Source organism: Rissa tridactyla, chromosome 1 (assembly GCF_028500815.1).
Source record: "Rissa tridactyla isolate bRisTri1 chromosome 1, bRisTri1.patW.cur.20221130, whole genome shotgun sequence".
NCBI lineage: Eukaryota > Metazoa > Chordata > Aves > Charadriiformes > Laridae > Rissa > Rissa tridactyla.
In genome coordinates, this window is record NC_071466.1 from 161,889,669 (window position 1) to 161,902,782 (window position 13,114).

At 43.5% G+C, this 13,114-nt stretch overlaps 1 protein-coding gene across 1 annotated transcript in view; it reads right to left on the reverse strand.

Annotated features, from left to right (window-relative positions):
* Nucleotides 1-209: 209 nt before the first annotated feature.
* Nucleotides 210-13,114, reverse strand: part of MYH9 (myosin heavy chain 9) — a 72,622-nt gene continuing 59,717 nt past the window's right edge. Inside the window, exons 26-41 of the mRNA XM_054196044.1 lie at nucleotides 12,448-12,660; nucleotides 11,891-12,035; nucleotides 11,162-11,368; nucleotides 10,086-10,190; nucleotides 8,702-8,854; nucleotides 8,093-8,341; nucleotides 7,399-7,611; nucleotides 6,477-6,689; nucleotides 5,954-6,115; nucleotides 5,136-5,264; nucleotides 4,703-4,791; nucleotides 4,378-4,501; nucleotides 3,119-3,327; nucleotides 2,571-2,679; nucleotides 2,054-2,226; nucleotides 210-1,748 (exon numbers count right to left, since the gene is read on the reverse strand). Of these exons, the coding sequence (XP_054052019.1) occupies nucleotides 1,631-1,748; nucleotides 2,054-2,226; nucleotides 2,571-2,679; nucleotides 3,119-3,327; nucleotides 4,378-4,501; nucleotides 4,703-4,791; nucleotides 5,136-5,264; nucleotides 5,954-6,115; nucleotides 6,477-6,689; nucleotides 7,399-7,611; nucleotides 8,093-8,341; nucleotides 8,702-8,854; nucleotides 10,086-10,190; nucleotides 11,162-11,368; nucleotides 11,891-12,035; nucleotides 12,448-12,660 (2,611 nt within the window). The 3' untranslated portion in view covers nucleotides 210-1,630. The remainder of the gene's footprint in view (nucleotides 1,749-2,053; nucleotides 2,227-2,570; nucleotides 2,680-3,118; nucleotides 3,328-4,377; nucleotides 4,502-4,702; nucleotides 4,792-5,135; nucleotides 5,265-5,953; nucleotides 6,116-6,476; nucleotides 6,690-7,398; nucleotides 7,612-8,092; nucleotides 8,342-8,701; nucleotides 8,855-10,085; nucleotides 10,191-11,161; nucleotides 11,369-11,890; nucleotides 12,036-12,447; nucleotides 12,661-13,114) is intronic.

Here is a 13,114-nt window from a genome sequence, read left to right on the forward strand (position 1 = left end):
CACTGCCAGCTGCCCCGGTGGCACACTGAGGGTGCCATAACGCCTGATTTCGGCTATGGAGAGTCGCTCACTCGGCGCCAGGGGATGTCTGCAGCGCTGCTGACAGGACAGGCCGATGCTCTGACACCACAGGCGCTACCTTTGGAGGCGACGCATCTGATCTTTGGTGCACCTAGGGAAGGAGGGAACGGCAACACGCGCACACAGACTGCAGCACATGGATAATCTTTATTGGTAACATCAGTGGAGCACCAGTAAACCATTACTGACTGTAGTGGTGACACACAGCTGAGGCACATGCTAAGGCACTTTTATTATATAAAAAAAAAATTAATCTTTTTTTTGTGACAGCAATTGGGACATAAGGCTCCTGCATTTAGAGCGCTTCAGGCATACAGTATGGCGCTTCATATTTAATTATTTTTACTTTGCTCATAAGTAGGTCTAAATGCAGCATATACAATATGGTTAAGAATACAGGTAAATCCAGCAACCAGTGTACGGTGTAGAAAAGTAAAGACTATCTATATATAACCATGGTCCCAATAGAAAGGCAGTGATAAAGACCTTTATTTTTTTCTTAATTACTTATTACGAGAGATACAAAGGCCTTACATATATCTGTGCAGATTAAAGGTTTTTTAATATACTCTTAGTCAATGGTGCACAATAACTAATCCCAACCCCTGGTTATAGAGCAGGTGCAAGAGGCTTGGACACGTCAATAAAAGAAGGCTTTCCCTCCCCTTATCCCCACCCTCTGCCCACTACCCTATTAAGTTCCCCTAGATTCTGTCTATTGCCATTAAATATATTTGGTCCCCCAGAGATTCTCAGACAAGCACAAGGACATTGTTCTGCTTCCCCAGCCCGTCATTAACTACTGGTCCACGCTACTTTAGATGAAACCGCTCAGAGGCAGAGACACTAACAGGACATCATTGCACTTCAGAGATCTGTCCAGACAGTAAAAATTAGAAGAGGGAAAAAAAAAATAAAGAAAAAAAAAAAAAAAGGACAACTTTGGCAAGTCCTCCAGGTAACTGGTCCCAAGAGGAGCTTCCCTCTTCACCCCTCCCTGGAAACATATGAAAGAAGAAAGGGCAAGTTGCCATGGCCAAAGCACACCGTTTTTCCTGAAACTGCTCCCAAACCACGTGGGTGGGCAGATTAAAAGAGGCAGAAGTCTGAGGTCACTGAACATGATTGCCAAAAGCAAACAAAGAGGGAGGGGAAAGAATACAGAAAGGAGCTTCCCTGCAGCTAGAATCGAAGACAAAGGAGATTTACAGCAAAAATAATCTTTCCCTAACCCCACTCCCTCCAAACTGTGTAAGGATTCACCAGCAGACATGGCACAGACAGTTCTTCTACAGGCCTTTGTAGTGGCCAAACTGCTGGTCAGATTTCAGAGCCCCAACTCTTTGGCATTAAATACAGAGGATTAGGAAACTGGAAAGAGGAGGAAACTGGGAACACAGATGCCCAATGGCTCCAGATACACAGAGCTGGGCTTGCTCTGCAGATCCCCAGCCAATTTAGGAGGAGAGGGTTTGCTGAAAGTCCAATGGAAGAGGGGAGGGATGGATGGGTCACTCCATCATGTGTAACCTGGGTCAAATGGGAGGACTTATTCAGTAGCTTTGGCATCACCAGCATCTGCCTTGCCGTCCACTTCCTCATCGGAGCACTCTCCTGTACCCTTCCTGACAATTCGACGTGTCACAACAAATGGCAGGTCCCCGCGCCTAGGGTGGGATGGACAGTACATCAGTAAGACAAGGTTTCACTGAACTCACCAGACAGGACAGGCTTTGGAAAGAATCATAGAATGGTTTGGGTTGGAAGGGACCTTAAAGATCATCTAGTTCCAACCCCCCAGCCATGGGCAGGGACACCTCCCTCCCACTAGACCAGGGTTGCTCAAAGCCCCAAAACAGGTAAGGAAGTACCTGGCCATGCTGTTTGCTGCGGGCAGCTGCCACTGGGAGCAGTTACAGCAAGACTACACTGGACTGGCTGCCAAGGTATTGCACAAAATGCTCTGCCTTACCTGAGTTTGCTCTTCAGGGAGCTGACTTCTCTATTCATTGCATCGGCTGTTTCAGTGGCATCCTCCAGCTCACGCTGGAGCTTCCTACGGGATGCGTTAGCTCGCTGGGCCTCCTCTTCTGCTTCCTCAAGCTGGCGTTTCAGCTGCTTCAAGCGCAAGTTTGCCTTGTCCGCCTGAGCGTGTACGGGGAGAGGAAAAAAAAAAAGAAAAAAAAAAAGAGAAGAGCTCAATGTTTCCCCAGTTACAGCACAGTAGGTAGAGCAGCAAAAAGCAGAATTTCCAAAGCCCCTCTTCCCTTTCTGAAGGAAGCCACCTAGGACTTGACAGCTCCAAGCTTTTCCTTAAAAGCATTACATTTTCATCTGTGTCATCTTGTAATTATGACAGTGAGGGAAAAGAAGAGAAATCCATAGGAAGGTTAATGCCAGAGGCCTTTTACATGGAGATGATGCCTTGGTCACAGAAGGGAAGTCCTCCCACCAGAAGACTCACCAATGCTGCAGGTAACTATACACACCTGATCTTTGAATTGCTCAGCATTACGCCTCTCATCATCCACCTGCAGCAAGATATCTTTCAGCTTCTTCTCGGCACGACGCACCTGCTTGCTGGCAGCCTGGCGCTCCCTACACAGAAATACAGTGATGCTCAGACAAGAACTTATCTCCCATTGTTCCCAACAAGATGACCTGACTTGAGCAAATTAGAAACTAGGAAGATAGCAAAAGTCATCCTACTTAGAAAAAAAGGGGGGATGGGAGGCAATGTTTCCCAAAAATGACCAAAAGGCACTGATGTCACACAGATATGACCTTTCCTGAAGCTACAGAGGGACAGCAAGTGTACCACAGCTGCAGTTTTATGAGTGATTAAGTCTGGAAGAAGCTAGAAGTTTCTATAGTGAAAAACAAGGAAGGTTTACCAAGATCTTACATCTGTACTACCCAGTATACCTAGGATGAAGCCTTCACTCACTCTCGTAAAATCAGAATTTGTTCAGAAGAACTTAAAATGCCAGAGTGGGTGGAGGTTTGTAAAACAGACAGAGTTTATACTAGGACATACTTTGTCTCCATGTCCAACTGCTCTTCCAGCTGCGCTATCTTTGCTTCCAAGGCTGTGATGGTAGCCTTGTACTTGGACTTTACCGCACTCTCCATCTCCTGCAGTTTGAGCTTCAGCTCCTTGTTCTGGCGCTCCATCTGCTGGCGAGCGTTCTCATTCTTCTGTGCGTTGCTACGCTCAGCATTCAGGTCAGCATTCATCTGATCAATCTGCAGAGAGAAGTACTCAGCATACCGAGCGCTGCAGCCTGAAAGGCTGATTTATTTCTCAGACACATGCTGACACACAAAGAAAAAAGGACCCTCGGGGTGAGCTGAATACCTGGAATAACTCCGATACAGAGGGAGCTGTTTGTAGGCAGGCTACTTCTCAGAATATCTTAAGTTTACCCAGATTTTCAAAGTAATTCCTTGAATAACAGGTTTATCAACCTCCTCTTAGGGCTAAATTTGACAATCGCATACAATGCTTTCTGGGGTGAAGGCCTGAGGCAAGTGGATCCAATATGTGTGCTTTACTAATTTATCATTTATTTACTGTCCGTCTACTTCCACTACAAAGAAGCAGCTTAAAAATACCGACATTCAAAGGTGAAAGGGCAAGAACTTGGTCCACTTCCAAACCAGGGCTGTGGCTAACAGTCAACCAAGTAGAGAATTATGTGCTCATCCACCAGAGTGAACAATCGTTTGGGAAATGATCAGCCCTAGCTCCTTGGTTTTGGAGCGCTAAGAAAACAACATGCTTGACTCTCAAAGTTGGGCAGATAAAATATGGCAGAGAACAGGCAGATTAAGATCACGGTTTCTATAGCAGCCTAACAAATTCCATATGGTTAGTCCATTTGAAGAAGCATAGAACTGGCAGAAAAGTCATTTTCCAAACACACTGTGGCACTGTTCAGCATGCCAAGTTGGAGCAGCATGCTACAGCTCATCTTTCTCATAATTCCTTTATATAGAAAAAAGGGACTGGGAGGTTTTGGGTTTGTTTTGTTGTTTGTGTTGTTTAAATAAACTTGGGAGATTGTTCCAGCTACCCAATGATCTAAATGATCAAAAACAGTGAGTTAACATCATCTCTGACTGCCCACCCTATTTTCTGTATTGTGGTATTCATGTGTTTCATCTTGCTTGCTTCTACGGACTTCTGAGGGCCTGCACTGTACACGAAGCAGCAGCTGGCATTACTTTGAGTGCAGTTTGACAATTTACACAGACTAGAGAACCCCTGCTGGCACATGCAGCCTGAACAGGTACCTGAAGATTTGCCTTCTTGAGCCGGTCATTGATTATCTCTGTGTTGCCCTGTTCTTCTTCTAACTCCTCCTCCAGCTGAGCTATTCGTGCCTCCAGGCGTCTCTTTTCCTCCATAGCCAGTGCTCTATAGGACACAGAATCATGAAATCATGTTGGTGGCACTAATGCCTTGGAGAAAATTCACCGTTTCTAATTTTACAGGATAAGCTCAGTCTTTCCAGAGCAGAGGGGATACAGCGCGTGCTGCAGTCTACATAAAAATAACAGCTTGCAAAGTATTTTCTCAAACCAGATCCTCCACCCTTAAACAGGGAACATTACTCACCCTTTACCACTGTTGTTGGCAATCTCATCAGCCAGCTCATCCCTTTCTTGCTGGGCCTGGCGCTTGGCACGCTCAGCAGCTGCAAGTTCCTGGAATGAAAACGAGACGGTCAGTGATCCAATGGGAAGCTACCAATTAATGCAGCATAGAAAAAAGTAGTTACTGGTAAAGGGTGGTATGGTCTCTAGCTAGATCCAGACTTAATTATAAGACACGGTCTGTTCCCCACCCACCCCACAGCTTCCTTTGTTTTCTACACTCCTGTCACAGCTGTCAAAAAAGGTCCAAATTCTGCATTTTGAAGCGGACCTCCTATTTGAGCAGAGCAAAAAGTACAAAAGAAAGGAAATAACCACTCGAGGTTTGACTGCTACACTTAGTTTTTGGCCAAAGAAAACGAACAAGTCCTTCACTTGAACGCATATTCCATTACCTCCTGTAATTGGATCATCTCTGCCTCCATGCTCTTCAGCTTCTTCTCGTTTTCTTTGGCCTGTGCCAAGATCTCTTCTCTGGAAGTACGTGTGTCCTCCAGTTCCCGCATGTAATCCTTCATCTGTGCCTGAAAAGGGAGAACAAAAAAAAGATGAATTTCAGAGCATCCACATTAACAACTTGCGTTTGTTTGTCTTAAGGAAACATGAAGAGAAAACAGAAACAGGGATTCCTCTTCAGCTACCAAAAAGGTTGCTGTATAAACAAAAGGAATCGTCCTTTTCCTGTTTCACAATTAACAAGGAGAAGCAGTAACGGATGCAAACAGACCTGCTTAAATTGCAGAAAAAAAAAAATAATCTCATCAGATACAGAGGGAGGAAAGGGAGGGTACAGCAAGCTTTCTAGTGAAGCAATAGAATGGACAGTCTAGGGAGGATTTGGAGTTTTTCCTAAGAACAGATCAAATGCTTGTAGGAATTACAAAAGCATAACAGAACTGTCTTGGGGCAGGAGAAGGCCTAAATGGTATTTAAGTCCCTCTAAGCTTTGCAGCTCCATAATCCTTTCCAAAAACACTGACACAAGGCGAGCACTAGAGTGGACTTTCCCTACAGCTTGTCTCCCAGGGAGTTAAACAGGCAGATCAGGGTTAGAAGGATGTTTGAAATGCCAATAAATCTTTTGCAGTAAATTGCTACAAGGCTCTGCTGCTCTTGTGACACTGATGCATGGTTCTCATGAGGTGAAATCTTGTATCCCATTTCCCTGGGTAAATGCTCTACACTGACAGCTAAAACAGTTGCAGCTTCTCACCTGCAGTTTGCGGAGCTGCTTGATGGCTTCTTCACGATTCTTGTTAGCAGTGTCTATATGGCTTTCCAAATCCTTCAGGTCCATCTCTAGCTTCTTCCTGGCAGCCACGGCAATGGAGCGCTGTTTTCGTTCATCTTCCAATTCCGCCTCCATCTCCCGCACCTATATGGAGAAATACAGGCATCAATGTTTCAGCTCCTTGATTTCCCAACAGCTACTTTTCGCTTTCAAACTTCCCTTTCAAACTGTACCTAAGTGCAAGCATGTGACTTGTTTTCATTCTTCCTGGCAGGGGGATGGGGCTAGCATTCCTTGCTAATAAAGCTACACGGGTTCCTTTGATAGACAAAGGCTGTTTGAACAAGCATGCACACAAGGAGGAAAGTCTCTCACAGCTTTGCATCGCTGCCCGGAGAGTTACCAGTAAGAAGAATCTGTGGATTGGCGCTGTCTGTTTAACCATCTTTGGACACAAGTGCCTTTGTGTACAGAACACTTTCAGGATTTACAGAGCAATTCTTACTTGTCTAATCAGCTGTTTCTTCTTCTCTTCATTCTGTTCATCACGTCCCTGGAGGTCCCGGTCAAACTGTGCCTTCATGGCCTGTTGGTTCACTTCTAGCCGGAGTTTGGCATCCTCTGTGGCCTGCAGTTCATCCTCCAGCTCTTCCAGCTGTGTCTTCATCTCCTCCACCTGCTGTTCCAGGGCTCGCTTAGCTTTCTCCAGCTCATGGACCTACAGCACAGTACCACACGTGAGGTTTCCTTAAAGAGCACAGACAATTTCACCTCTCCTAAGAGCAAAAAAGTCTAAGAACACTATATCTGTCCCTTGTATTAGGGCAGAAATACCCCTCAAAGCCAGCTGCTCACACACTGCAAGCTGCCAGCGTGAATCACGATTACCTATTAGTTCTGGTCATGTATGTGTGGTGGTGGGGAGAAAGAGAAAGCATTTGTTAGCCCAGACCTGACCTACTGCAGACTTACCAGAACTGAACACCTCTGGTTCTGACATAATTCAAAAAACTACCTTTTAGCCTCTGAACTTTTTCTTTTCCTTCCTGCTTATCAAAACTTTTTTTTGTCTTGAAATATGGGGTTACTGTCTTTTATTGCCTGGCTAATCCCTGTATTTTAGGCTCACATTAAACCTTCATCTCAACCACAACGATACCAGTTAATTTTCAGTTTGCCACTACCTCATCCGGGTCATTTCCAGACTCTCCCAACCCATCTTTCTCACCTACTAAGGTAATACAAACATAACATTCACAAACTCACAATGTATCCAGTATACTCTTCTACAGAATATCCTCTTCTACAGAATATCCGGTATTTTATTCTACATTACTCTGTGTTCACAGTAGCATAAGCTTTTTGCAGTATTTAACAGTATCACCTGTGCGACATTTCCTGCCCGGATATTTTAACTTCATACTTACACTTTTCCCAACATCATCCTTTGAACTCATCAGGTCTTCCATCTCTGTGCGGAACTGCTTATTGATTCGTTCCAGCTCAGCTTTCTGCTCTATGGCTTCTTCCAGGGCTCTGGCCAAGGAGAGGGCCTTAGTCTCCTTCTCACGGGCTTCTGCCTCAGCGCGGTCCCGTTCTTCTGCATACTTGGCGGAGATGTTCTTCTCCTCTGCCAAGAGCTATATGAGCACAGCATCAGTATTCTGAGAAATTACTGACAATTCTCTAACAAGGTAAACATACATCTTTTTGTTACTGCCTTCTCAATACTGTTCTGCCATGGATAGAAGGAACGAAGAAAATACAGCTTCAAAGAATGAAGCATGCCATCCCACCTTTAGTAACTGTTATGACCCCAAATGAACAAACTTCTGATTTCCTAGGCCTCCAACCTATTATTTCCAACTTTCTCTCAAAGATGATCTGCAAACACCACTTTGAACTTGATCTTGTTATCCCTTTGGGAAAAGGAGCATTGCTAAACTTCTTACATATGGAACAAAATTAATTTACTTCTATGAAAGCTCATTTCTCCAATCTACATGCTATGCCTTAGTTCAGAAATAAATATGCATTCTCCAAGCAGCATTGCTTAGATATTCTTAAGGCAGATCTGTCAATAAGATGCACCTACTGAATGCCCAATGACTGAAGTCATACCTGATCAAACTTCTTCTGCTTCTTCTCTAGGTTGGAAACAATCTGCCGCTGATGATCCAGGTCTACAGTGAGGTCATCCAGCTCTTGCTGCAGGCGGGTCTTCGTTTTTTCCAGCTTGTCATATGCAGCTGTCTTCTCCTCATAACGCTGGCTCAAGCCCTCCAAGTCCTTCTGCAGCTTCTTCCTGGCTTCCTCTGCTGTCTCCAGGCAGCCCAGACCATCATCCATCTTCTTCTTCGCATCTATTGCCTGAAGGACAGAAAAGATCGCATGTGAAGCCATGCCACAAATAATGCTATCTGTAGTTTACTGGCACCAGAAGTTGAAGAAATAAGTCTGCTCATTTCTGAAGGTATTACTTCCCCCTCAAATAATACTGTATGACTGAATTACCAGAGGAATTCCTGGATAGAAATCTACAAGTTGTCTGTATGATTATCAAAGACCTCTTCATTTCCTCTCTCCCCCAAGTCAGCAGGATCACCCTTTCCCAGGAAAGATGCTGTTACTAGGAGTCAATTCTGCATTTAGATTTCACCTCCTTCAAGACAGACCTGCGCTTATGCGTCCTCTCACAAGTCCTTAGTTTATGGGATGTGGACTCCATACCTGTTGCTGAAGAACAGAGATCTGTTTCTCCAGGTTTCTCTTTGCTTCCTCTTCTTCTTCCAATTGCTCTTTCAAACTGTTCTTCTCATCCTCCATTTGCTTCAGCTTAGTGCTGAGGCTGAGTTTTAGGCGAGTCTCCTCCTGCAGCAGCTCCTATAAAGCAAACGCCCCGGTGGAATTCAGCACTGCTCCTTGGCTTTAAAGGCTAACAGTCCTCACCCACTCTCTCCAGAAGGAGTACTTTTGAAGTTGAGTTTAAACATGCAACTTATTTCACAGATAAGACAACCAAAGACAGAATTTAAATAATTGTCTTCCAGTGAGTCAGTACAGAAACAAAATATTCAGAAGGGTCCTATTCTCTTGTACGCTCTAATGATTGAAGTATACTACTTCACTACACAAGCCATCCACAGTCCTTTCTGGAGTCCTCCGAATAACACACAAAGCATTAAAACTTTTCCCAACAACAGTGTGACTGTACTCTGCTGCATGACTGCATGACACATGCATGACTGCATGAATATCAATACTGATATTCAAGTATCAAAGAAACAGACAAAAGGCTAAAGTGATTTAGCATGGTTAAAAATGCTGGTCTTATCAGAAATGTAAGACACTGGTCATTTACCAGCAACGCTTGTTGACTTATGCTGCCAGTGCTTGAGTTGAAGGATCTTGTAGAGACTAGTAAGACCAGTCTTCAAACCAGTGCATAATTTTTTGTATTGGGCACTATCTTTGAGTCTGTTTTTCAAAAAGAGCAATAAGTAGACAGAACTGTTCAAGGCTACTTAGTATCTGAAGCGTGTTCTTCCTTTCCCTTCCAACTTGGTACTCCGTGCTTTACCAAAAGAGCTATATTCTATTAACCGTAAATGGTTGTTTTATCCCAAAGTATAAGAATCAGCATTATTTTTTTCCTGAAAAAAATACCAATTTTTTTTAATAAATCACTTCCCCGACATTCACTAGGAAATAAATTTTTCTGCTTAACTTCACAAATTTACCAGAAATCACACACACACAACCCCTGTCAAATACTGAACATGAAGATCTCAAACAAGAAACTAGATTTCCAGTGCAGTTCTAACATTAAAGAGCTCTCAAGCAGAAAAGTGATACAGGAGGACTTCTAAACCTAAGACAGGGAAAGTTACATATGGTCCACATACTGAGGAAACGGAAGGAAGATAAACAGCTTGTTTCTGTAGAAATGCTCTCAATACCATGCAATATAACCCCTTAGCAAAAAACAGACCCAATCCTTTGAAGTGTTGTATATCCAGTAATTAATGGTGTCCAGAGTGATTTCTCACTTTAAGAATTTGCGACGGACACTGGCTGCACCACACATGGATGCCTTGGCTTCCAAAGCTCTCACCTGTGTATCCTGAAGCTGTGATTCCAGAGCAGAGAAGTCCTTTGCTAATTTGATTGATTTGCTGTCAGATTGGTTCAAAAGACCTGTGACATTGTCCAACTCGACCTGAAGGAGAGATCAGAGTTTCAGTTATTAAATGCATCAGCAAAAACAAAGCCAGAAAGAGATGAGCAGCTACGAGACCCAAAAGTGAAAGCTAAGGCACCTCTCAAAAGTAAGGTATGTGTATAATCTCTCAGGGGAACAAATACATCATTTCCAAAGTCCCAGGGACGAAATACGACAAGTCAAAGAGAGATTTTTACTTGGGATTACCTCTGTTGCAACAGCTTCCCCGTTTTGGTTGTTTGGAGTTTTTTTTTAAGGCCTAGATGAGATTTTAGACAGCCTGGCAAGAATTTTAAAAGCTTCTATTAAACTAACTCTATTTTGTGGTATCTGCTTCAGGACTGTATCTAGAGTCTCAAAATCACATTTTTGCACCCCAAAAGGTAGTGCACACACCATCACTGCTCAACTTTTAATGACAACCCTCCATAAAGAAGGCGGCAGAAGACAATGGTCTGTGTGAATCAAAGGGATTTGTTGTTCCCTTAAAGAAAGGAGGAGAAAACCCTAAATTTCCACATCACCCTTGAACCACACCTCATCACCATCAACCATATTACAAAGACTCAAGACACTGACTTTCAAATAAGTTGCACAATCATCTGTTCGTGCCAGTCTAGGTTCGCAAGCAGCTGAATGTTTACAGAACTGTTCTGTACAAACTGTTGCATGCTGAAGGGGAGCAGACATGCTTTAAGGCTTACAAAACCCAAATGGCAACTAGTTAGTTACCTCACTTTCTCAGGGCTGCTCGTGAAAAGAGACATCAATCCAAATGTCCTGCCCTGGCAATGAGTTAAGGAGTTTGCATAGTCCTTGGGAAGCAAACTATGGATTTGCTTTTTGTAGGAACTTTATCCTCAGGAGGAACAACATTTTTGAACTAGCTATGTGGTAGTACTATCCTCCAGCCTTTTCTCTCTAGCTTTGGGCTGAATCAGAAGCTAAGGAAAACTCATACCACTCACCTGCAATTTGTTAACCCTCTCAGCCAGTTCGGTCTTCACTCTTTCGCCTTCTGTAAATTTCACCTGCAGTTCTTGGAGCTGAGCATCTACTTTTTTCCGCTTGTGCTCAGCATCCCCTTTGCCTTGCAGAAGAACCTTCACCTCATTGGACAGTTCAGCCTTCTCACTTTCCAGAGCTTGCTTTGCTTTTTCAAGGTTTGCTTTCACCTAAAGAGGAAAAATAAAACCAGCAAAATCCCTCAGACTTTAGATCGGGCAGGTTCCTTCCACGGAGTATATATTTCAGCCCAGCAGGCAAGCTACTGTTGTGCGTTTAGTGGCTAAGTTGTAGGCTTCTTACTCAAAAAAAACCCCAATTTTAACAGCCTGCCACAGAGAAGCAGGACATAATCTAACAATCAGAGGAGACAGCAATACAGGGGATAGTCTTGCACCATCAGATTTCCAAATTAAACACTGTGCAAGTCAACAAGTGCTAGCAGTGAAAAGAATGTCTTGTATGCAGTATAACGTGCCTGATGGGAATAAAGAATGAATTCAACTACGTAAAACAACTTCATATATGCTTCATAGTGAAAAGCGATCTACCACGGTAGGAAGAGTACACATATCAGAAGCCTAGTATCATGAACACTTCATGTTCTTCTGCAGCTTTAAGACATAGTCATAGAGCAGCTATAATTTCAGGGAAGCTGACTGCTTTGGCCTTGTGTTTTCTGTTCCACGTACCCGTTTGGTTTGCTCTAACTGTTCTGCCAGCTCTTCAATAGCTTGTGAATGTTTCTGCCTCATCTCTTGGATTTGAGCTTCATGAGTCTTTGCCTCATCTTCAAGGGTCTTCTTCAAAACCGTTACTTCTTGTTCTCTCTTTGACCTGCAAAATTCACAGTTTCCATTTAGATGCCAAGGAGAGAATGAAACAGATGTGTATATCCGCCAACAGCATCTCTAATGCAGAAAAATGCCAAGGTCTGTTTGGCCCTACAAACTATAAAGACACTTGTAGAAGCTAAAACTTAGCATTGCACCCTTCTTAAGTGCAAGCTGTCAGCATTACTTTCAGCCTAAGAAGTAGCAGCCTGAAAGTATGAATGTTTCAGGGGTATCACTAACGCTATGTTTAGGGAGCAAATTAAGTTTCTTGCATCAGGTGAGGTAATGCGCTTTTGACTACAGCTTGCACACTGTGCAAGACAAAGACTTGCTTTGGTAAGAGATGGGATGTGGCAACATTTCTTTAAAAAGTCAAAACCGAAAATGACAACACAGCCACATGTTGGAGTTACCTGAGTTCTTGCTGAGCAGCTGTAGAATCTAGCGTGTCTTCTAGCTCTGTTTTCAATGCTTCCAGCTCTTCTCCCAGATCCCGCTTCTGTTTTTCAGCTTTATTCCTGAATGCTCTCTCAGACTCCAGGTCTTCCTGCAGCTCAGTGATCTGGGATTCAAGCTCCCTGATCTTTTTCAGGGCCATGTTCTTCTGAGCTGCCTCTTCTTCCACCCTGTGTTCAACATAGGTTTCTGGTCAGAGCCAGATTTAAACTGTATGTAAATTAAAACCACCTGTCCTACCAAGAATAACCAAGGAAAAAAGCTGGTGCTGGACAGCTCTACAATATTACATTCAAACTTTGATCCATATATCATCTACAAATTCTATTTCCCAATACTTGAGAGAGCACGATTGCTTACCTTAAAGAAGGGGACAGAGAGAGACTGACAACAGAAGAAAGCAGAAGAGAAAGCACCATTTTACATCGTAAATTGGACGCTTTACTGAATAGATGAATATAGCAACTACAACAGAGACACTGTGTTGCCACTACTTTTTAACCCCCTCGGAAATCTTACTGCTCCAGTGAAATGTATGCAGCGCATGTTACACTCATAGTCTAGCCCCATACAGAGAATGTGTCAGTGAGCAGCAGCCAAAGAACTCTGGTGCTGAGGACATGG